Below are 25,515 nucleotides of genomic sequence, written 5' to 3' on the forward strand. Positions count from 1 at the left end.
AGTTGATCCATACTTTACACGAAAGACGCTAATAAATAAGGAGATAAAACTATAAAAGGCTATTTACCAAGGTTTAAATGTCATATTGTCTTTGAAAGTGAAAGTTTTACGGGAATCTGGCCTGTTCGACACATTTTTCTTGAAGGAGCACTAAATAATTATTTGTAAAATAAAAAAATATCTTTCTTTCAAACTTAGGCATGACGCCCTGGGTGGAAGTCTGACGCCCTGGGTGGAAGTTTTGTTAACAACTCATGTAAGTAAGCATTTCACTGTTAGTCCACACCTGTTGTTTACGAAGCATGTGATAAATACCATTTTATTTGATGTTGAGTCCCCCAACATGAGTTGCTTGAGGAAGGTGGCTTGTGTTCTTCCATTTGTGTCCTGGAAATATTTACATGAAAAGGTTGCAGCTATTACAATGTCACATGGTGAGGGCCACAGTAGAAGGAATCCAATAAGAATTTCACAGGTTTATATTTGTCCTCAAGGATAAAAAGTAGACAATGCCACGTCAACAAGATGGGGCCTAGGGTTATGCTTACAGTAGATGGGAATCTCGGCGACAATGCATAGGACAGTGACCTTGCCTTTGTGAACAAATGAGGACAGCTGCAGTTGTCTTGCAATGATTTCACACCATGCAAGAAGACTATCATGTCATCTCAATGACCTTAAGCGATCACAACACGCAAACAACAAAAGTGTTCATAAGAAAGATCCAAGTTTGTTGCCAAACATTTACTAGAACATAAAATGCAAAACTCAAAAAATGAATCTTCATAAAGACTTCTCCCCCTTACTGTCATTGCTGACATATTGCACCAAAACACTAAATGCAAGGGATTTCCAATGCTCAAACTTACCAGATTGATAAGTGTTGGACATACATGGTGCCTGAAACTGCTCTATAAAGGAGGGTGCTAAAATAGTCTCTGAAATGTCCTAACGTCGTCATGTAGCCATCTCGTAAAGTGACAATCCAAAAAAGGAGTTACAGCAAAGGGTGATGCTGTACATGCACCTTGGGATTTTGCTCCCCTCCTCCCACCTCATTGGTCTGAGAAACACACCCTCCACTTCCAAATACAGATCTTCTAAAATAATCAGACTCATTTATTACAATAGATGGCCCATCTCCATATAGGGCTGAGCAACACTCTTTATATAGAGTGATGGAGAGCAGGGGAGACAGACCAGGGGGAGACACAAGGCACTGGACATCCTGAAGGTAAGCATATAGAGGCAGTCTGCTGAGGAGGGCAAAGATAATCATCGCAGGACCTTACAATTGTCATTACCAAGTTGATTGATATTGGTCTTTATATTTGTCTATTTCATTCTCAGTAGAGATCCTTTCCAACCTATCCAAGGTGTGACCAACAACAGGTAAGAATCATAATCCTCTAAAATAGAGGTTCTACAACATGCCTCCTAGTGGTTTAATGTGTTTCATGAAAACTATTATTAGTTTGCCAAATTCTTATTCTAATGCCATTTTTTATTTTGATCTGTACTCATCAATCTAGTCAACTTGTATATGATGCATAATACGTCTTTCCCGTATAGTAATTACATGTAGTCAGTGTCATCACTAACACAAGCTGTAGATTTGAGCTACAGTGGACCTAGCTACTTTTGGTCTGCTGTGAACCTCACATGTTTTGGTTTATTTTCAATGTGCTATTGGTTTGCTGACCTTCATATTGTTCAGATAAAGTCTTATCAATCTAGGATTCTAAATATGGTAGCCTACAGGTGTTCTGCCTCGACCCTCATGTCTTTTTTAGGCTATTACTTTAGGCCGTGGCTGCGAATCCAACTTTTTAGGCCTCACTCAAAGATCCGGAGCTTTCCGAAGCTTATGCGCATGTACGGATCCTGTTCTGCGAATGTGTATATTCTCTACTTTATGAGCAGAGAACAGGCTACTCAAGCAAATGGCGCTTGTTTAAAGATAAAGTTAGATCAAAGCTGAATCAGTGTCTGCAAGATCACATAACAAGCACCGTGACCATTCGCCTGATTAGCCTGTTCGCTGCATCTAAAGGTGAGAATATGCACACACGCAGGACGTGATCCGCACATGCGCAGAGGCTTCGGGAAGCTCCAGATGTTTTAGCGCAGCGGACAAAAAATAAAATAAAAAAAGAAGTCGGCTCAACAGCCACTCCATGTATTTTAAAGTTCTATTGGTCTGCCATGCTGGTACAGTATACTGCTCATATACAGAACATACATAAAGTGATAATAGGATCCAATTTTCCAATTTATTTAGCTCTTTGGGGAAAATGTTTGGGAGCGAGTTTTTAAAATACATTTTGTGAAGTATTAGGCAAAATCAAATGGCTGTAAATACTTCACTAAATTAATTTTAAAAAGTCGGTCCCAAACATTTTCCTCAAAGACCTAAATAAATTTGAAAATTGGATACTAGTATCACTTTATGCATGTTTCAAAACTGGTTCCAGAGTAAAGGGATAGTTATGGATTTTCTCAGTGAGGCCTTTTATCTACTTCCCCAGAGTCAGGTGAACTTGTGGATACATTTTTTATGTCTCTGCGTTCAGAATGAAGATCGCTAACTAGTATTAGGTAAATTGCTAACTAGCATTAGCGGAATGACTGGATGTCTATGGGAACAGCTAGCATCCTGTAGACTTCCAGGCTAGCTTAATTTCCATCCCTGTACATACATACAGGCTAACCCCCCTGTTATTGGTAATGGTGAGAGTTTAGCATGTCTTGGGGGTATGATCTTGGACCCTCTGTAACTTTCTCACTCACAATTATTCATGATTCATTCAGGATTATCCATAATCATGGTTGCATCCACATTCATGTAGAAGTGTTTAGAAACATATTATATTCTTATTTACAATAAAAGTGACTCCAAAATGACACAATACATTAATTACCATAAATTTCTATTGGGCAAAAAATAATCTGAAACAAAACCAAAACGAACTGCAAATGCATCCAACAAGTTTGTAGAGTCACAAGCTTGATGTAATCATTGCATGCTAGGAATATGGGACCAATTACTAAACTTTTGACTACTTCATTTATAAGAATCTTTAGGAGGTGTCTATCATTTTGACTCCTACCTTTTTGAGAGAAAAAAATATTACTTGTTAAACAAAATCTCTTCCTCTGTGCAATTGTATTAGTATAAAATAATATAATTTATTTTCTACAGTCAAGGGTGTCAATAACTTCGAACCCCACTGTACGCATTCAAAGCTCTGTGCCACAAATTTAAGAATGTGTGACATGTTGATGGCAGAGTTTGGGGTCGGCATTAATTTAAACCTGGTACTGTGTGTAAATAATGTCCATACTGCATTCAATGCTCTGTTTCTGTCTGCACAGGTTTAAGAATGGGGGACAGTTTGATGGCAGAGTTTGGCGCCGCAGCTTCCTATCTGCGTAAGTCAGACAAGGAGCGTATGGAATGCCAGACTAGACCCTTTGACATAAAGAGAGAGTGCTATGTGCCAGACCCTGAGGTTGAGTACGTCAAGGCCACAATCACCAGCAGAGATGGGGCTAAAGTCACCGTTGATACTGAGTTTGGAAAGGTAAATATTTTACTATTAAAATTCTTATTAAAAGATACTTTTGGCCATGTAGTGTATGTGGACACCTGCTCGAACATCTCATTCCAAAAGCATTGGCATTAATATGGAGTTGGTCCCCCATTTGCTGCTATAACAGCCTCCAGTCCACTGGGAAGGCTTTCCACTAGATGTTGGAATATTGCTGCGGGGACTTGCTTCCATTCAGCCACAAGAGCATTAGTAAGGTCGGGCACTGATGTTGGGCGATTAGGCCTGGCTTGCAGTCGGCGTTCCAATTCATCCCAAAGGTGTTCGATGGGGTTGAGGTCAGGGCTCTGTGCAGGCCAGTCAAGTTTTTCCACACCAATCTCAACAAACCATTTCTGTATGGACCTCGCTTTGTGCACAGGGGCATTGTCATGCTGAAACAGAAAAGGGCCTTCCCCAAACTGTTGCCACAAAGTTGGAAGCGCCGAATTGTCTAGAATGACATTGTTTGCTGTACCGTTAAGATTTCCAGTCACTAGAACTAAGGGGCCTACCCCGAACCATGAAAAACTGCCCCAGACCATTATTCCTCCTCCACCAAACTTTACAGTTGGCACTATGCATTCTCCTGGTATCCGCCAAACCCAGATTCGTCACTTGGACTGCTGGGTGGTGAATCCTGATTCATCACGCCATAGAACGTGTTTCCACTGCTCCAGAGTCCAATGGCGGCAAGCATTACACCACTACAGCTGACGCTTGGCGATGCACATGGTGATCTTATGCTTGTGTGCGGCTGCTCAGCCATGGAAACCTATTTCATGAAGTTCCCAACGAACAGTTCTCATGCTGACGTTGCTTCCAGAGGCAGATTGGAACTCGGTCATGAGTGTTGCAACCGAGGACAGACAATTTTTACGAGCTACCCGCAAAAGCACTCGCCGGTCCCGTTCTATAAGCTTGTGTGGCTTACCACTTCGCGATGCGCTGTTGTTGACCAGGGCTGCGTTAGCAGGGCTTCCCCTACAACAGTGCCACGTTTAAAGTCACTGAGCTCTACTGGAGATCGCATGGCTGTGTGCTCGATTTTATACACCTGTCAGCAACGGGTATGGCTGAAATAGCTGAATCCACTCATTTGAAGGGGTGTCCACATAGTTTTATATATACAGTGTATAACAAAGAGCAGAATTCTAACTTGAGATCTTTAACTTTCATGCAAATCAGGCATTACATGTAAATTGATAATTTGTTAAAAATCAAGTAACGATTTGTCTCCAAAGTGAATACCTCTACACCTTGAAAATGAAACAAAATCATTTAATTTGCCCATCTTTCAGACTGTTACTGTGAAGGAGGACGACGTTCACCCCCAGAACCCGCCAAAGTTTGATAAAATTGAGGACATGGCGATGTTCACCTTCCTGCATGAGCCTGCTGTGCTGTTTAACCTCAAAGAGCGTTACGCAGCCTGGATGATCTACGTAAGTCATGCCTGACTGCTAATATCTCCATTAAATCAAACATTCATTCAAATGGATGAAACTAAATCTGCATCTCCCTCGTCTTCCACAGACCTACTCAGGGCTGTTCTGTGTCACTGTCAACCCCTACAAGTGGCTGCCAGTGTACGATCAGTCTGTTGTCAATGCATACAGAGGCAAGAAGAGGACAGAAGCTCCTCCTCACATCTTCTCCATCTCTGACAATGCCTACCAGTACATGTTGTCAGGTAAAATATCACTTTTCCTTTTCATCTACATTGGCATATCAAAAGATTTTTGTGTAATGACACATTTACTGATAATTCTCTTTCAACAGACAGGGAAAATCAGTCTGTTCTTATCACGTAAGTACATCAACCAAAGGTTACATTGATTGAGGCTATTTAAAATTAAGATCAATTCTGAGACGTTTGTATTTTCAATCCCAGTGGAGAATCCGGTGCTGGAAAGACTGTGAACACCAAGAGGGTCATTCAGTACTTTGCCAGCATTGCTGCTGTCAGTGGAAAGAAAAGCGCTGCAGAAGAAAAAAAGGTAAATAGAAAATGAAGATTCTGCGATGAGGTAGTGTCCCCATGAGTGACAGAACACAGCCAATCACAGCGTAAATAGAGAAAATGACCAACGCCTATGCTCTGTGCTTTCGCTGGCTGCCCCTCCACGACAGGAAGCACTGAGCTAGGCTGAAACATATTGGATCTGTCTTACTCAAGAGAACATGTTTCTATCCGGCTTTATTAACTCAATGATACAAATTATTATTGTTTGCAAACTGATATGTAATGTGAATTAATGCCAAAATTACATGCAAAATGGGCAAATAAATAAATACATTAGCTAAACATATAGGGCTCAAAATGAATGATGAATGATGGGTTGCCACTGCTAGTTAGTCTGTATATCACTACTGTATATCACTATCAAATGCCTCTCCCTCTCCTCTGACAAAGGCCCACTGCACATGCAGGTGATGCAAACAACATGACCTTTCCAGGATTTTCATTGCTGACCAAAATGTTGGTATAATTGCGCAAATAACTCACTAACTAGCAATGTGGCTTTCTCGCGACTGCATGATTGAAAGACCACTCATGCCTGTCAATTAAGGCCTACAATAATTATACTCTGATTTGCTCTGCAGAGATTGGGAGAACAGTGTGCAACACATTGCATCCAGAGGGCACTGATCCACTGATGACACACATTGTGATTTTTCTGTGATTCTTATTACTTGTCCATTCAGACAACTTAAATCCATATTCTTCTTGTCCAACAATTTATTTTTTATTTTTGACTTGCCCCAGGCAAGCGGACAAGCGTTAATGTTGAGCCCTGTGTTCATCATTATCGATCCTAAATGAAACATTTTTCATGGCTGGATGAGCATATCAAATCAAATCAAATTCTATTAGTCACATGCGCAGAATACAACCTTATACAGGGGGGTACCGGTACAGAGTTAATGTGCGGGGCCACTGGTTAGTTGTGGTAATATGTACATGTAGGTAGAGTTATTAAAGTGACTATACATAGATGATAACAACAGAGAGTAGCAGGGTTGTAAAAGAGGGGGAGAGGGGAGCGGGCAATGCAAATAGTCTGGGAAGCCATTTGATTAGATCCATTTTTACTCATGGAGTATTGGTGTTCATTGCAGCATTTTCTCACTGTATGGATGTTGGTTTCTAGGGGACGCTGGAGGATCAGATCATCCAGGCCAATCCTGCCCTGGAGGCTTTTGGTAATGCCAAGACCATCAGAAATGACAACTCCTCTCGATTCGTAAGTTTGGTCTCTGTTTGCAGTCAAACACCATTCAAATCTTATCATAAATGTTCATCTGATCCACTATCTTCTGTATTTGAATTTTATTAGGATAAGAATTTTATTAGGATCCCCATTAGTTGATGTCGTGACGTCAGCTAATCTTCCTCGGGTTCATCAGCTAATCTTCCCTTTGGGACTGTATGTGTGCAACAGACCTGGGTTTAAATAGTATTTGTTTTATTTGAAATACTTTCAGTGTCTAATTGAGCCTACCAGATAGGTGGAATTTAAACCCATTCAAGCTCAATCAAGCACACCGAAGGTATTCAAAAATAAAACAACTACTACTACTACTTGAACCCAGATCTGGTGTGCTCATTCATTTCTGCTTTTGACAATAACTTACAGGGTAAATTCATCCGAATTCATTTTGGAGTCAGTGGGAAGCTTTCGTCTGCTGACATTGAGACTTGTGAGTACAATAGTATATTTGCTCAGAATTGAACAGATCTCTTTGACAGGAAACACATTAATACCAAAAGCACTTTTCCATACTGATCAGATCTTCTGGAAAAGTCACGTGTAACTTTCCAGCTCAAGGCTGAGAGAGACTATCACATCTTCTACCAGATTCTGTCCCAAAAGAAACCAGAACTGCTGGGTGAGTATTAAATAAACTGTGTACTGAGCGGGCTTGAGGTCCATTTGAATTAAACTGAGAATTTCTGATGAATTCCAATTAAATTCTTATGCTGCAGCCAGGGCATGGAGTGTGCTACCCCCTCATTCCCAACCGTAAAACTCACAACATAATGTATTGTGATTTATGCTGTAACATTTCCTATGTCCATGAGAAAGTTGCAATTATTTAAATGCCATTTAAGCACACAACATTGACATTTGCTGCATGAAAAACAATCTCCAGGTGCAGTTTTTCTAAACTTGATTTGGACTAATTTGCCGTCCTGTCTATTTATAATATTACTGTTGTTTTGTTGTTTTTGTACAATGCCAATTTTCCAAATAGTATGTTATGTTATGGCCTATACCACAGCCTGAACACAAATCAAACTGTGCTGTTTAAATATTTTCAGAGATGCTACTCATCACCAGCAATCCCTATGACTACGCCTTCATCTCCCAAGGAGAGATTACTGTAACTTCCATTAATGACGCAGATGAGCTAATGGCTACTGATGTGAGTAAAACATGTTCATACTGTACACACTGAGCGTCAAATCCTTAGGAACACCTTCCTAATACTGAGTTGCATCCCCTTTTGCCTTCAGAACAGCCTACAATTCATTGGAGATGGACTCATGGACTCAACAAGGTGTCAAAAGCGTTCCACAGGGATGCTGGCCCATGTTGAATCCAATGCTTCTGAAAGATGTGTCAAATTGGCTGGATGTACTTTGGGTATTCTTGACAAACATTGAAGACTGCTGAGCGTGAAAAACCCAGCAGCAGTTGAAGTTCTTGACACACTCAAACCAGTGCGCCTGGCACCTACTAACATACCCCGTTCTAAACGCACTTAAATCTTTTGTCTTGCCCATTCACCCTCTGAATGGCACACATACACAATCCATGTCTCAACTGTTTCAAGGCTTAAAAATCCCTCTTTAACCTGTCTCCTCCACTTCATTCATCTACACTGATTGAAGGTGACATTAACAAGGGATGAAATCTTTAACTGAACTCCCCTGGTCAGTCTATTTCATGGAAAGAGCAGGTGCTCCTAATGTTTTGTACACTCACTGCATGTGGTAAAAATCCACTTGTATCCAACTCTCTCACCAATACAAAACAATGGCTTTTATTTTGAAACTAGGATGCCTTTAATGTGCTTGGATTCTCCCAAGAAGAGATTAATGGCATTTATAAGCTGACTGGGGCCATCATGCACTACGGCAACATGAAGTTCAAGAATAAGCAGCGGGAGGAGCAAGCAGAGGCAGATGGCACTGAGGGTGAGCACTGATTAAAAACCTCTCACTTTAACATAAGTAATGTCTGAAAAATCTGGCGGTCAGAGTGCCTCCACCAACCATAAAACTTTGCCTTTACAGATATTGACAAAGCTGCATATCTGATGGGCCTGAACTCTGCTGACCTGGTCAAGGGGCTGTGTCACCCAAGGGTCAAAGTAGGAAATGAGTGGGTCACCAAAGGTCAGAGTGTCGACCAGGTGAGTCTCAAAAAAGTTGTAGATTTCAAGGAGATAAACATTTTGAGCATAAAACTTCTGTTTAGAGTTGCTAATATTTTCATGCCTGTGATTCCCCATTGACGATGCTTTTAAGTCCAAGGCCTGATCTGTGTCTGGGAAACTGTCCCTATGCTTTTATGTGGAGCCTATGTTTTGGTAAATTATTTCCTCAATATTTTGTAGGTTAACTACTCCATTGGTGCACTGTCAAAGAAAATTTACGAGAACATGTTCCTCTGGATGGTGATAAGAATCAACCTTTCACTGGACACAAAGAACGCTCGCCAGCACTTCATTGGTGTGCTGGACATTGCCGGCTTTGAGATCTTTGATGTGAGTGATTTGATAAAAGGCCACGTCATGAAACGATTCATCTAAAACATTACAGCTGACAAAATAAAGTAACTGTAAACTTCTATTTCAGTTCAACACCTTTGAGCAGCTGTGCATCAACTTCACTAATGAGAAGCTGCAGCAGTTCTTCAACCACCACATGTTTGTGCTGGAGCAGGAAGAGTATAAGAAAGAGGGCATCGTCTGGGAGTTCATTGACTTCGGCATGGACTTGGCTGCCTGCATTGACCTCATTGAAAGGGTTGGTGTCTTCAGTTTCACAGAAGTTTAATTTATATGTTTGAATCTTTAAGATTTCAAACACTACAAGGGCAATCTTCATAAATGTGCTTCAACAACAACTTATTCTCATATTTATTCACTATGCTTTTCCCTTAGTATTCATTTATTTTCATTCATTTTCCCCTTTCAGCCCATGGGTATCATGTCCATCCTTGAAGAGGAGTGCATGTTCCCCAAGGCCAGTGATTCTACATTCAAAGCTAAGCTGTATGACACCCATCTGGGCAAAAATGCATGCTTCCAGAAGCCTAGGATTATTAAGGGTAGACCAGAGGCCCATTTCTCCCTGGTTCACTATGCTGGCACTGTTGACTACAACATTGGTAACTGGCTGGTGAAGAACAAGGACCCGCTGAATGAGACTGTGGTCGGACTGTTCCAGAAGTCAGGTCTTAAGTTCCTGGCCAACCTCTTTGTGGGCTATGCTGGTGCAGAAGGAGGTACTATGTGTTTTTATCGGCAAAGACTACAAACATCTAAAATAAATACAAATGCACATGACAATAGTATATTTAATTGATGTCATTATCATACAGCACCTGAAGAAAAAGCGGCTGGAGGAAAGAAGAAGAAAGGCTCTTCCTTCCAGACTGTGTCTGCATTGCACAGGGTAAATCTGACTTTAAATCAATATACTTCTGATGTTTTCAAATGGCAGATAATAACAAATGTATTATATTTGCGCTAAATTTGACATGTCTATGTTGTGGATTGGCATGTTAGCATTAAATGCCGTTATGACTCGTGAGGTACTGGGAGTAATTTATAGAAAATTCTTACAGGAGAACTTGGGTAAACTCATGACCAACTTGAGGTCTACTCACCCCCACTTTGTGCGTTGCCTCATCCCCAACGAGACCAAGACTCCTGGGGCCATGGAGAATCCTCTGGTCATGCACCAGCTGCGCTGTAACGGTGTGCTGGAAGGCATCAGGATCTGTAGAAAGGGCTTCCCCAACAGGATCCTGTATGCTGACTTCAAACAAAGGTACAAATTATTATGCTTTTATTATGCATAAATTCAACTGTTTTCCTATTCAGGGGTTCTATTTTTGAAGATAATTGCTTTCTGATTTAAATTCAGATACCGCATCCTCAATCCAAATGCTATCCCTGAGGGTCAGTTCATGGACAACATGAAGGCAGCAGAAAAACTTCTGGGCTCTCTGGACATTGACCACACCCAGTACAGATTAGGACACACTAAGGTACGTTCTCTAAATAGATGAAAAGCAATAGCAGCAATTACAGGGTCCAAGCATTATATTACCAATACAACACCATCAGGTCAACCGGAGCAATGCCACTTGCTGATATACCACTGACCATGCTTACAACATATCATCTGTCTCTAGGCCAAATGGATCAAGTCAAGAGATACAAATATATACTTGGTGTAGCGCCACCATGTAGTAAATCCAGATCTGGCTACATATAAGATATGAAAAGCATTGTGGCCATACTGTTTGAGATAGACCGTGCCAAATGTTTTAAATCTTGGTCAAAATGCTGGGTAAGTTGTAAAATCAATTTCTCATTCCAGGGCCAACTTGTGGTCAATTTGTGCCTTTTTCGCACAGAGGCAAGAAATCAACAATCTAAACATGACTATAAACATGGGGGATAAGACATTCAAGTTATTTGTGGTCAACTGGCAGACAAATATAATCCTACAGAATATAAGATGATCCAACCACCACATGATGGCCTTTGTCTATCATTAGGTGTTCTTCAAGGCTGGTCTCCTGGGTACCCTTGAGGAGATGAGAGATGACCGTCTCGCTCTTATCATCACTGGCCTCCAGGCCCGATCACGTGGTCTCCTTGCCAGAATTGAGTTCCAGAAAATTGTTGAACGCAGGTTGGAATAAGAATAGATAAAACTTCTGCAGACAATATGGTGGAGGTGGAAAAGGGTGTATAAAAAGCTACTTCTATTTCATTTCACAGGGATGCCTTGCTTGTGATCCAATGGAACATTCGTGCCTTCATGGGTGTCAAGAATTGGCCCTGGATGAAGATGTACTTCAAGATTAAACCTCTGCTGAAGTCAGCAGAGACTGAGAAGGAGATGGCGAACATGAAGGAAGAATTCCTGAAGCTTAAAGAGGCTTATGCTAAAAGTGAAGCCCGTAGAAAGGAGCTGGAAGAGAAGATGGTCTCCCTTATCCAAGAGAAGAATGACCTGCAGATCGCTGTTCAAACTGTGAGTAGCTTTAACTGCACTACAGTTACGTTGCTGCACTCACATCCTTTGTCAATACTGCCTTAGCTAACTACAGAAATGTAAAAACAGAGAAAAAGGAGACATGATTTGCTAAATAGGTATGCACAATCAGCGGAGCATTTGTAGTCTCCAAATATTTTGCCACCAAACAGAAAATTTGATATACTTACAATATACTGACACATTGACAGTCAGAAGACACTATTGGTGATGCTGAAGAGAGATGCGAGGGTCTGATCAAGAGCAAAATCCAGCTTGAGGCCAAAGCCAAAGAGCTGACAGAAAGACTGGAGGATGAGGAGGAGATGAATTCAGAGCTGACTGCTAAGAAGAGGAAGCTGGAAGATGAGTGCTCAGAACTCAAGAAGGACATTGATGATCTGGAGCTCACTCTGGCTAAAGTGGAGAAGGAAAAGCATGCCACAGAGAACAAGGTAAAAGTTGTTCTTCATTCTTGTATTGTTAAAACGCCAATTGATTGTTTTGGATGAAAGCGTAATGACATTGTTTCCTTAGGTTAAAAACCTTACTGAAGAGATGGCAGCTCTGGACGAAATCATTGCCAAGCTGACCAAGGAGAAGAAGGCTCTGCAGGAGGCTCATCAGCAAACATTGGATGACCTGCAGAGTGAGGAGGACAAGGTCAACACACTGACCAAGGCCAAAGCCAAACTGGAACAGCAAGTTGATGATGTGAGTATTAAATAGGAATTCATAAATATGACAAAATAAGTAATATTCTAAAATAGACTACAGTACAATATTGTTTAATATATCCTTCATCAGCTTGAAGGGTCTCTGGAGCAAGAGAAGAAGGTGAGGATGGACCTTGAGAGAGCCAAAAGAAAGCTGGAAGGAGACTTGAAGTTGACCCAGGAGAGCCTAATGGACCTGGAGAACGACAAGCAGCAAATGGAGGAGAGAATGAAGAAGTAAGATCAAAGATCAAAAAATGGTTATAGAATATTATTCAGTAGAAATGCTTTCTCAAAAAGCATGTTCTTTTTAATAGGAAGGACTTTGAGATGAGCCAACTCAACAGCAAGATTGAGGATGAACAGGCCATGAGTGCCCAACTTCAGAAGAAACTGAAAGAGCTGCAGGTATTTCAATAGCATTATTGAAAAGGGAATCTTTCTGTTACACTTGTAGAGTTGTAAAGTAACGAATTACAACTACTCTAGTTAATGTAATTGAGTAGCTTTTCTGAGTATTTTTTTTTAAAGTCAGTAATTTTATTCTAGTTGAGTAAAATGTTGTGTAACAATATTCTACTTAAGAAAAATATTTCAGTAATCCCTACACCCCTGATTTTAATCGCTTTGAATGTTTAATTTATTTTCAAATGTTGCCTTGTTGCTATTAATAAAATAAACGAACTTTTACTTTTTCAATTTAATGCATGGAAAATATGTGTAACAACATTCAGATACCCTTAGCAAAATTATCAAGCTTAATGAAGTACTCAGAGTACTTTTTAAATTATCTACCATTTACTTTTACTTGAGAAGGATATTTCAGTACTCTTTCCCCCATTGTACACTTGACACTTGTTCTGTAAATCGTAATTCCCTCCATTTCAGGCCCGCATTGAGGAGCTGGAGGAAGAGCTGGAGTCTGAGAGAGCTGCCCGTGCCAAGGTGGAGAAACAGAGGGCAGACTTGGCCAGAGAGCTGGAGGAGATCAGTGAGAGGCTGGAGGAGGCAGGTGGAGCCACTGCTGCCCAGATTGAGATGAACAAGAAGAGGGAGGCTGAGTTCCAGAAGGTGCGCAGAGACCTTGAAGAGGCTACTCTGCAGCATGAGGCTACAGCTGCCTCTCTGAGGAAGAAAAATGCTGACAGTGTGGCTGACCTGGGAGAGCAGATTGACAACCTTCAGAGAGTGAAGCAGAAGCTGGAGAAGGAGAAGAGTGAGCTCAGGCTGGAGCTGGATGATGTGGCCTCCAACATGGAGCAGATTGTGAAGTCCAAAGTATGTGGTATCACTAAGCAATCATAAAATGTGTTATCGGTACATGCTTTTTAAAGATGGAATCTAGTGACGGTCTTCTGTCATTCAAAAACAAATCTGTTTTTAGACAAACTTGGAGAAAATGTGCCGCACTCTCGAGGACCAGATGAGTGAATACAGGACGAAAGCTGAGGAAGGACAGCGATCCATCAATGATTTCACCATGCAGAAAGCAAAGCTTCAAACTGAGAATGGTATATTAACTAAAAATCGGGACATTCACATGAACAGCAACAACAAATAACCAAATAAGTAATATCATTTGAAATAATTAGAATTGCATTAAAACAGGTGAACTTGCCAGACAGCTGGAGGAGAAGGACTCTCTGGTCTCTCAACTGACCAGAGGTAAGCAGTCCAACGTTCAGCAGATTGAAGACCTCAAGAGACAACTGGAGGAGGAAGTCAAGGTATTTATACAAAAAATGAAGTGTCAATAATCAACTTCATTTAACCTCCGGCATAATTTGATTCTTTACAAAATGTCCTTACCAGGCAAAGAACGCACTTGCCCATGCAGTGCAGTCTGCTCGCCATGACTCAGATCTGCTGAGGGAGCAGTATGAGGAGGAGCAGGAGGCCAAGGCTGAGCTACAGCGTGGCATGTCCAAAGCTAATGCTGAAGTGGCTCAGTGGAGAACCAAGTATGAAACTGATGCCATCCAGAAGACCGAGGAGCTTGAAGATGCAAAGTAAGGATGTTTTCTTACTTTTAAGGCTATTCAACCTTGGCTGAATTAGTGACACATAAAAGTACATGAATGATACTTGAATTACCTGATATAGAGCGCATTCAGAAAGTATTCAGACCCCTTGACTTTTTCCACATTTTGTTACGTTAAAGCCTTATTCGAAAATTGATTAAATTGTCTTTTTCCCTAATCAATCTACCTACACACAATAGCCCATAACGACAAAGTAAAACAGGTTTTTAGAAATTTTAGCAAATTAATAACAAAAAAATTACTGAAACATCAGATTTACATTAACATTCAGACCCTTTACTCAGTACTTTGTTGAAACACCTTTGGCAGCGATTACAGCCTTGAGTATTCTTCGGTATGACGCTACAAGCTTGACACACCTGCATTTTGGGAGTTTCTCCCATTCTTCTCTGTAGATCCTCTCAACCTCTGTCAGGTTGGATGGGGAGTGTCGCTGCACAGTTATTTTCAGGTCTCTCCAGAAATGTTCGATCAGGTTCAATTCTGGGTTCTGGCTGGGCAAATCAAGGACATTCAGAGACTTGACCCGAAGCAACTCCTGTGTTGTCTAGGCTGTGTGCTTAGGGTCGTTGTACTGTTGGAAGGTGAACCTTCGCACCAGTCTTAGGTCTGAGTGCTCTTGAGCAGGTTTTCATCAAGGAACTCTCTGTACTTTGCTCTGTTCATCTATCCCTCAATCCTGAATAGTCTCCCAGTCCGTGCCGTTGAAGAACATCCCACCACCATGCTTCACCGTAGGGATGGTGCCAGGTTTCCTCCAGACATGACGCTTGGCATTCAGGCCAAACAGTTCAATCTTGGTTTCATCAGACCAGAGGATCGTTTACTCATGGTCTGAGAGTCCTTTAGGTGCCTTTTGGCAAACTCCAAGCAGGCTGTCATGTGCCTTTTACTGAGGAGTGGCATCCGTCTGGCCATTCTACCATAAAGGCCTGGTTGGTGGAGTGCTGCAGAGATGGTTGTCCTTCTGGAAGGGTCTCCCATCTCCAGAGGAACTCTGGAGCTTTGTCAGAGTGACCACCGGATTCTTGGTTACCTCCCTACAAAAGGCCCTTCTCCCCCGATTGCTCAGTTTGGCCGGGCGGCCAGCTTTAGGAAGAGTCTTGGTGGTTCCAAACGTCTTCCATTTAAGAATGATGGAGGCTAGTGTTCTTGGCGTCCTTCAATGCTGCAGACATTTTTTGGTACCCTTCCCCAGATCTGTGCTTCGACACAATCCTCTCTCGGAGCTCTACAGACAATTCCTTTGACCTCATGGCTTGGTTTTATCTCTGACATGCACTGTCAACTGTTGGACCTTATATAGACGTGTGTGTCTTTCCAAATTACGTCCAAACAATTTAATTTATCACAGGTGGACTCCAGTCAAGTTGTAGAAACATCTCAAGGATGATCAATGGAAACAGGATGCACCTGAGCTCAATTTCGAGTCTCATAGCAAAGGGTCTGAATAATTATGTAAATAAGGTATTTCTGTTTTTTATTTTTAAGAAATTTGCTAAAATTGATAAAAATCTGTTTTTGCTTTGTCGTTATGGGTTATTGTGTGTAGATTGATGAGAAAAATATATAATTTAATACATTTTTGAATAAGTCTGTAATGTAACAAAATGTGGGTCTGAATACTTTCCAAATGCACTCTACAATCATTAAATATCAGACAGAAAAAAGGCAGATGTCTTAAATGTTTCTCATCTATGTCAATCCAGGAAGAAGCTGGCTCAGCGTCTGCAGGATGCAGAGGAAGCTGTGGAAGCTGTTAATGCTAAATGCTCCTCCCTGGAGAAGACCAAACACAGACTCCAGAATGAGATTGAAGATCTCATGGTGGATGTGGAGAGATCCAATGCAGCTGCTGCCGCTCTGGACAAAAAGCAAAGGAACTTCGACAAGGTAAGAAAATAAATGGTATACTCAAGTCCTATTAGCCTTCATTATAGTACATGATAGGGGCAGCCAGGTAGCCTAGTGGTTAGAGAAGTGGGCCAGCAACTTCAGACTGGAAAACCTGGTGAGAAGTGAGCCGGTAACCGGAGGTTTGCTGACATTATCCTACCATCGCCTGGAGTTGTGCCCTTGAGCAAGGCACTTAACCCCCTATAATTGCTCCAGGGGTGCAGTAATGCGGCTGACCCATTGCTTCCTGCCCCTGTGTGTCTCAGGGGCTTGGGTTGTGAGCCTCTTTCTTCTGTAAGTTAATGGACAATAAAGTACATCTTATCCTAATAATATACTGTATTGAAACCACTTACGTTTACAGGTCCTGGCTGAGTGGAAGCAGAAGTTTGAAGAGGCTCAGACTGAGCTGGAGAGTTCCCAGAAAGAGGCCAGATCTCTCAGCACTGAACTCTTCAAACTCAAGAACTCTTATGAGGAATCTCTGGATCATCTGGAGTCCATGAAAAGAGAGAACAAGAACCTCCAAGGTCAGAGCATATGCATTATTGGACTAAATAACTTAGTACAGGGGTTCCCCTATGCTAGGGCTCGGCATAGGGGGAGCCCACGTTTCATGGGGGGGCACGAGACCTTCCTTGATTTGAAGGGAACAATTCACAAAACAACGATCTGCGATGCTTTAGGCTAGAAAAAAAGCAGCAAACTGCCAGAGAAAGGCACAACTCTGATGCACATGGGAATATATTTGGTTGTCTCTATGACATTCAGAAGCTGAGCTATGACCTAAAGTCGAGGAGTCAAAGAAATTGTACTTTGTTTGGGAAGCCATCTTCAGGGATGCAAACTGGTGAGGGCCCAAAAAGGTGACAAATTTTCTTTGCACAGAAACACGCTGCTTTAAAATGCAAATTTCTAGTGACTTTCAGGCTGGATCCCTTCTTGAAATGCAGGTTTAAACTGTGTACTAATTAAACAACAAAGATTATTATCTACATGATCAGTCTCTGTGTAAACTAAAAAGTGGTTAATGTGAACCTAACTCATAGCAAAAAAATGTAAGGAAAGCTATCAAATGTTATTTGTTGCCTAGACTTTACTGCAAATAGCACTCAAGTCCACAGAATAAACAATACATTGATATTGGTTAGCCATGACAGCCTTTATAATAGAACGGATGTGACCACACACACACACACTAAATATTGCACTTGGGAAAAAAACATCTTAAAATACAAACACATCCCTCGTTCGCTTATAGCCAGTAGTGATCAAAACAAGCATATTACACAAAAACATTTATAAAAAATTATCATCAGATCTATACGAATCAAGTATGTTACCTATTTTGGATTCAAAACGAATTTCGCCGAAAGCATTTTAACATTTTGAAAGGCGACTAGTTTGCATCCCTGCATCTTATACAATGTGTGACTCTGTCACTATCAATTGATCTATTCACGTTCTGTAAAAGAGAATATGTATAATTAAATTGAGTTTAAATAAATTATCATAATAAAACATATTCGGTAGCGGAATAACATTTGGGGAAATTGTGTCAATTTATTATCTTTATTCTTCTTATTATCCTTCTTATCACTAAATAGCATGACTTAGTCAATTAAATATGGAAAGGACAATAACAATAGAGATAACAAATATTCTGATGTACAATTACATTTTTCCACAGAGGAAATTTCTGACTTGACTGAGCAACTTGGTGAGGGCGGAAAGAGCATCCATGAGCTGGAGAAGATCCGTAAACAGCTGGAGCAGGAGAAGGCTGAGATACAGTCAGCTCTAGAGGAAGCTGAGGTAAGAATAGAAAACATTTACTCATAGTGAAAGTACCAGAATTGAATTGTAAAATCTTCTAAACTATGGGTGGCTGTGTTCTCATAGGGCTCCCTAGAGCATGAGGAGGGCAAGATCATGAGAGCACAGCTGGAGTTCAATCAGGTCAAAGCTGACATTGAACGGAAGCTAGTGGAGAAGGATGAGGAGATGGAGATGAATAAGAGGAACCAGCAGAGAGTGGTGGATACCCTGCAAAGCTCCCTGGAGTCAGAGACTCGCAGCAGGAATGAAGCTCTCAGGCTGAAGAAGAAGATGGAGGGAGATCTCAATGAGATGGAGATCCAGCTCAGCCAGGCTAACAGGCAGGCAACAGAGGCCCAGAAGCAACTTAAGGGTCTTCATTCCCATCTGAAGGTAATACTTCCACACCATTGTGAATTAAAAACATTGCTTGTGCCTTCACAAAAAGCCAAACCACACTGTGAAACAAAATATAGTAAAATCAATTCTCTCTACAGGATTCTCAAATGCAGCTGGATGATGCTCTTCGTGGCAGTGATGACCTGAAGGAGAACATTGCTATTATAGAGAGACGTAACAACCTGATGCAGGCTGAGCTGGATGAGTTGAGAGCCATGGTGGAGCAGACTGAGAGAGGCCGCAAACTGGCTGAGCAGGAACTGCTGGATGTTAGTGAGAGAGTTCAGCTGCTGCACTCACAGGTAAGATGGTAATAGATAACAATTCGTGTTCTCCTTAAAATATCTGTGATTTGAGATTTGTTGAGGTTATATTAAAATAAATTTGTCATATATATGTGTAGAACACCAGCCTGTTGAGCCAGAAGAAGAAGCTAGAGGGTGACACATCCCAGCTTCAGAATGAAGTGGAGGAGGCTGTGCAGGAGTGCAGAAACGCTGAGGAAAAGGCCAAAAAGGCCATTACTGATGCTGCCATGATGGCAGAGGAGCTGAAGAAGGAGCAGGACACCAGTTCTCATCTGGAGCGCATGAAAAAGAACATGGAGCAGACCATCAAGGACCTGCAGCACCGCCTGGATGAAGCTGAACAAATTGCCATGAAAGGTGGCAAGAAGCAGATCCAGAAGCTGGAGTCCAGAGTAAGTGTCTGAGGCCCAACCTCATAATCTTCTATTAATTCTAAATCATTTTTCATATTTATAGTCATATTTCTAGCTTTAATATTAAAGGCAGTGGTAACTAACAACATAATTGGAATTAATGTGTTAACATTCATCATGTCTTTCTAGGTGAGGGAGCTAGAGAGTGAAGTGGAAATGGAGCAAAGGAGGAGCAGTGATTCTGTGAAAGGAGTCCGTAAATATGAGAGACGCATCAAGGAGCTCACCTACCAGGTACATCATATATTTTAATTTAACAATGCACTATTAACATGTTAAGAATCAAATGTAAGACACACAAATGACAATTTTTTCCTTTCTTTTTGGCTACAGACTGAGGAAGACCGTAAGAATTTGTCCCGTCTTCAGGACCTGGTGGACAAACTGCAGCTGAAGGTCAAATCCTACAAGAGAACTTCAGAGGAGGCTGTAAGTAGAAAACGTTCCATCATCCAACTGATACATCTGTAATTCTCAAATTGTTGTTTGCTAAAAACTTAAATCATACTTAAAACATTTCACAGGAGGAACAAGCCAATGCTAATTTGGGCAAGTTCCGCAAGATTCAGCATGAACTGGATGAGGCAGAGGAGAGGGCTGATATTGCTGAGTCTCAGGTTAACAAGATGAGAGCCAAGAGTCGTGATTCCAGCTCCAAGGTCAGTAAAGTTACTTTTTCAAGAGTCCAAAAGGATCATTTCAAACATCCCATGTACTGTAGTGTTCCCATGTAGATGGCAAAAACCTAAACTTTGAATAGCTTTAAGGCATATTACATCAAATTGCTATTCATATTATCGTTATTTATATTCCAGTTTTTTTAGAGGAGTTCCCCTTTAATTAAATTGTGTCTCACCCTAAATTGTTTTAGATTACTCCTTGAATTTGTGCCACAAACAGGTTTAACAATTTTCTGTAGTACATCCTGTAGTTGAAGAGCAACAATGTATTGAACTTTGTAGGAAATCAAATAAATGTATTGCCCAAGATTATCATAATACAGTAACAAAATCCATCAGTGATTCGTATTTTCCTTAAACTTTCTGAAGAGGCAACGCAGGAATGCCCCTTTCTTTGTGTTTGTCTACCACTTTGTGTAGCTGTTAGCGATGATGCTAATAATGATAACCGTTTTCTGGTAGATGGAAAGGGTTTCCCAAAAGCCTTCTCAATTAAATGTTAACTACAAAGTAAGAATACCTGGTATCACGATATCATGATTATTTGCATCAATCCAGTGGCGATTTGTTTAGCAAACTCTGCAATTACATGTGTGGTACAGAAACACCACTAACCAAACAAGTCTCTTGCTGGTGCCCAGTTGAATTAAATGGTATCTACACCCAAAAATGAAAATGTATTAGATTTTTCCCAGACCTCAAAAGTGGTCTCCTGATGTTGTTAAACCATTGTTGTGGACTTAGAACATCCAATTTAGTTGTTTTTCTATTAAAAATGTGCAATTTTGAGTGCAAAAAACCCCAGAAAAAACTGGGCTAAAAACAGAAACCTGGATACACAAAACGGAAAAAACCGAATTAGGCAAGAAATTGAACAGATTTCATAGTGCCCCAACTTATTTATTTGTGTTCGTTGAATTCCTTAATTGGACATAATTGCTCTAATAAATGTTTTGTAAACTCTTGAGTGTATTACACAGTAAGGTGGATCAGGTACTTGTTTAGTATCTGTATAGGGACAGCATGATGTTCATAGTGTATTCCATACCAGGAGGGGTTGCGTTAATGCAGAATTCTGCGTTTTCACGCAGAAAAAAAGTACAAATCGCTTTTGTAAACGTATTGTAGATCTAAAATGTTTCTTATTGTCATTTCTGCTCGGCTTCTGACTAATGTTGTGTTTCAGTTGCACTTCCCCACTCAGATAAGAAATCCTTGCTCATGTCGTTAGACCAATCAAATTCCCGCATTCACTAACAGGCATTCTATCAGCAGATAGCAGTCTGACTGATGTGTAGCTACTTTTCTCCGCTACTTTTCTCTGTGTACTTTACTCTGGTAAAATGCAAGATTAACAAAACATTAGGAAATACAGTTGGCTACATTCTTTCTATGATAAACACGAGAAATATGATGACCATGTATCGTTTCTGCAAAGAATATCTAATTTACTTGTTAGCCAAAATAGCATTGCACTTCTGTTGTCATCTGACGTTTTTTTCAGTTAAGAACAAATTCTTATTTACAATGACGGCCTACCCCAGCCAAACCCTAACGACGCTGGGTCAATTGTGCGCCACCCTATGGGACTCCCAAACACAGCCAGTTGTGATACAGCCTGGAATCGAACCAGTGTCTGTAGTGACAACTCTAGCACTGAGATGCAGAGCCTTAGACAGCTGCACCACTCCAGAGCTCGAAAATGAAGCTTTTTTTTGCTGAATGTGTAGGAAAGGAAAAATATAGTTGCATGCCCCTGATCACTCTATTGAAGCAAAAGAAACCTGTGGACTTTCAATATAAAACGTAAAACAAAATGGTTTAAAACAGAATTTTTGATGGTCTGATGGTTTAAAAAATACAGATTTCTAAAAACAAACACAAACCATTTACCATAATATACATACTGTACATACCTGTTGAAGTTTCCAACCATATCATTTTAAGAACACAGTATATGGCAGTATAAAATGTTTTCCTTCACACCGTAAAATAAAACAAATGCTCATGATCAATTCATCTTCTCTGTCACAGAAAGGAAAGGATGAGGAGTGAGGCCAAGAGTTGTGATGCCAACTCCCAGGTCAGTTCTTTCCATCAAAATAATTATATTGATTATAATTTGCAAATTCCCTCATGTCAACTATGTCAACAGCTTCTACATCAATAGCTTTGTAAGTATTTGATGTCAAACAGCTATACTATCATTCACATGACATATTTTTATATTCACTGAGTGTACAAAACATTAGGAACACCTCGGCTTTCCATGACAGACTAACCAGGTGAAAGCTATGATCCCTTATTGATGTCACTTGTTAAATCCACTTCAATCAGTGTAGATGAAGGGGAGGAGCCCAGTTAAAGAAGGATTTTTAAGCCTTAAGACAGTTGAGACATGGATTATGTATGTGTGCCATTCAGAGGGCGAATGGGCAAGACAAAAGATTTAAGTACCTTTGAACGGGGTATGGTAGTAGGTGCCCGGCGCACCAGTTTGAGTTTGTCAAGAACTGCAATGATGCTGGGTTTTTCACGCTCAACCGTTTCCTGTGTGTATTAAGAATTGTCCACCACCCAAAGGACATCGAGCCAACTTGTCACAACTGTGGTGTGGTAATGCCTGTGTATAGCTGGTGTTGAGGAGTCAGGCGCAGGACAGCAGATATGAGTAATAAACATAGTTTTACTCAGAATTCACAAAATACAACACAATAAATCGAGCCCACAATAACGGACCGTATCACAAATAAACAATTACTCACAAACAAACATGGGGGAACAGAGGGTTAAATAATGAACAAGTAATTGGGGAATTGAAACCAGGTGTGTAAGACAAAGACAAAACAAATGGAAAATGAAAAGTGGATCGGCGATGACTAGAAGGCCGTGACGTCGACCGCCACCCGAACAAGGAGGGACCGACTTCGACAGAAGTCGTGACATGTGGAAAGCATTGGAGTCAACATGGTCCAACATCCCTGTGGAACGAGATTAATTGAGGCTGCTCTGAGGGCAAAAGGGGTTGCAACTAAATATTATGAAGTGTTCCTAATGTTTTGTACACTCATTATAAGACAGAATCAAATATGAATTGGATTATTGTTCACTTTTAACTATTTTTTAAACATTATTTCAAAAGCATAATGGTTTCAGTGTTCACTTTCTGTGCAATGGCAAGCAAAACTGTTTTTGTAAATTATTTATTGTAAGATTTGATTGTAAGACTTAAACATAATGGTTCCTTTAAATGAAGAACAGTATTTAATAACAACGTTAGTACATTTTCTCAACCTTTATCTATCTTCTTTGTCACAGAAAGGACATGATGAAGAGTGAAGCTCTCGGATGGACCTTTCTGAAAATGTCTTGACTGTAGTGTTTAAGTTTTCTATATTCTCCATGTAACATGAGCAGAATAAAGAATAAACTAAATTTAAAATAGCCCCTCTGTGTATTCCTTGTAACATGTTACCTGTATGCCAAAGGTTTTTCATGTCTGGTATAGACATCTATCAGGGTTGGTGTTGATTCCATTACGAATAGGACATTTTGATAAAATATTTTTGGTATGTTCCATAATCTAATTTGGTTATTTAACTCAAATTGACTTCTAATTACATGGCCCAGTGGCATGCTGGACAGAAAGTGACTTTCCCACTAGCACTCGCATTATATAACATTTATCTATTGACATACAGTACTAGTCAAAAGTTTGGATACACCTACTCATTCCAGGGTTTTTCTTTATTTTTACTATTTTCTACATTGTAGAATAATAGTGAAGACATCAAAACTATGAAATAACACATATGGAATCATGTAGTAACCAAAAAAGTGTAAACAAATCCAAATGTATTTTATATTTGAGATTCTTCAAAGTAGCCACCCTTTCCCTTGATGCCAGCTTTGCACACTCTTGGAATTCTCTCAACCACACTTTTTGTTTACTACATGATTACATGGCTTCTTGCTGCCCTCGCGTAACATGTAGTCATCCTCGTGGAGTGCAATGTAAGGCAGGTGGTTAGAGCGTTGAACTAGTAACTGGAAGGTTGCAAAAACGAATCCCCAAGCTGACAAGGTAAAAATCTGTCGTTCTGCCCCTGAACAAGGCAGTTAACCCACCGTTGCTAGGCCGTAATTGAAAATAAGAATGTGTTCTTAACTGACTCGCCTAGTTAAATATAAAGTGTAAAAAACAAAAACAAACAACAACAAAAAAATTCCACAATCGGTGTCCAAAAATACAGATTTCCGATTGTTATGAAAACTTGAAATCGGCCCTAATTAATCGGCCATTCCGATTAATCGGTCGACCTCTACACTAGAGATCCTGGTTCGAGTCCAGGCTCTGTTGCAGCCGGTCGCAACCAGGAGACCCATAGGGCGGTGCACAATTGGCCCAGCGTCGTCTGAGTTAGGGGAGGGGTTGGCCGAGCAGGAATGTCCTTGTCCCATCGTGTTCTAGTGACTCCTGTGGCGGGCCGGACGCATGCACGCTGACACGGTTGCCTGGTGTACAGTGTTTCCTAGTACACATTGGTGTGGCTGGCTTCCGGGTTAAGCGGGCATTGTGTCAAGAAGCAGTGCGGCTTGGTTGGGTTGGGTTGTGTTTCAGAGGACACATGGCTCTCGAACTTCACCTCTCCCGAGTCCGTACGGGAGTTGCAGCGATGAGACAAGACTGTAACTATCAATTGGATACTACAAAATTGGGGAGAAAAAGGGGTAAAATAAAATAAAAATCCACTCTGTCTATCAGCGCAGCCGATGTCCCCCTTATAGCGCGAAATCACCGTACCACATTTGAATAATGCAACACAGCATGTAGAAATGTTGAAACTGTTCATTACTGTTCACAAAACAATGTCCATACAGGCTAGAACACTTTACAATGCAAGAAGATGCCGGTAACTTCCAGCTTTCTAGGCTAACTTGTCTTGCTAGCTTACAGCTGAAGCTATCATCAATTCACTACCATGGTACTTTGTTTATGATAACATGCAAATTATGCTATATTTCAAAGCTTATTGCCACCAAAACTTTATTCCTTCACTTACTCGGTCTCTCTCTCACATCTCCCCCAAAAGATTATCTATTGCCTCAGCGAACTGACTCCAGGCAGTCCCCCTCTTGCCTCGTGAATGACTGCATTACTAATTAAAGAGACAGCGCACTTCTTAATCAAATAAGCTACTTTAATGCAAATGTTGTTGATCAGTACAATAAAATAAGTCCAAAATGGAAGGGAAACAGATTGTTCGTCATCTGTTGCCCTGTGAAATCAGCCAAAACAAGCTCAATAACTCAATGCATGCATGCACTCCTATTGAATATGTGACTCGTTTCAGATAACTAGGCAT

At 40.7% G+C, this 25,515-nt stretch overlaps 1 protein-coding gene and 1 long non-coding RNA gene across 4 annotated transcripts in view; one reads left to right on the forward strand and one right to left on the reverse strand.

Moving 5' to 3' along the window:
* LOC123729038 (uncharacterized) overlaps positions 1 to 25,515 on the reverse strand; it is a 41,675-nt gene that overhangs the window by 10,307 nt on the left and 5,853 nt on the right. For 2 of the 3 annotated variants that reach the window (XR_014381708.1, XR_014381706.1), the window contains exon 2: positions 10,496 to 10,647. This is a non-coding gene — a long non-coding RNA (uncharacterized LOC123729038). Of the gene's footprint in view, positions 1 to 10,495; positions 10,648 to 16,887; positions 16,976 to 25,515 lie in introns of those variants that run through there. The other variant, XR_014381707.1, reaches the window with a different exon arrangement.
* Positions 1,188 to 23,593, forward strand: LOC106579610 (myosin-7). The gene is made up of 40 exons (XM_014159700.3): positions 1,188 to 1,234; positions 1,351 to 1,392; positions 3,376 to 3,584; positions 4,892 to 5,035; positions 5,127 to 5,283; positions 5,373 to 5,400; positions 5,485 to 5,590; positions 6,746 to 6,838; positions 7,232 to 7,295; positions 7,386 to 7,484; positions 7,918 to 8,021; positions 8,658 to 8,796; positions 8,896 to 9,014; positions 9,219 to 9,368; positions 9,460 to 9,630; positions 9,802 to 10,111; positions 10,208 to 10,281; positions 10,454 to 10,659; positions 10,756 to 10,879; positions 11,396 to 11,532; positions 11,622 to 11,877; positions 12,090 to 12,332; positions 12,415 to 12,591; positions 12,685 to 12,830; positions 12,911 to 13,001; positions 13,482 to 13,871; positions 13,978 to 14,104; positions 14,202 to 14,320; positions 14,406 to 14,602; positions 16,345 to 16,528; positions 16,896 to 17,061; positions 18,222 to 18,346; positions 18,434 to 18,742; positions 18,847 to 19,050; positions 19,152 to 19,448; positions 19,599 to 19,703; positions 19,803 to 19,898; positions 19,994 to 20,128; positions 22,184 to 22,232; positions 23,468 to 23,593. The coding sequence occupies exons 3-39, from the start codon at positions 3,384 to 3,386 to the stop codon at positions 22,202 to 22,204; spliced, it is 5,814 nt and encodes a 1,937-aa protein (XP_014015175.2). The 5' UTR covers positions 1,188 to 1,234; positions 1,351 to 1,392; positions 3,376 to 3,383; the 3' UTR covers positions 22,205 to 22,232; positions 23,468 to 23,593.

This window comes from Salmo salar, chromosome 19 (assembly GCF_965601325.2).
Source record: "Salmo salar chromosome 19, fSalSal1, whole genome shotgun sequence".
In the NCBI taxonomy this organism is placed as follows: domain Eukaryota; kingdom Metazoa; phylum Chordata; class Actinopteri; order Salmoniformes; family Salmonidae; genus Salmo; species Salmo salar.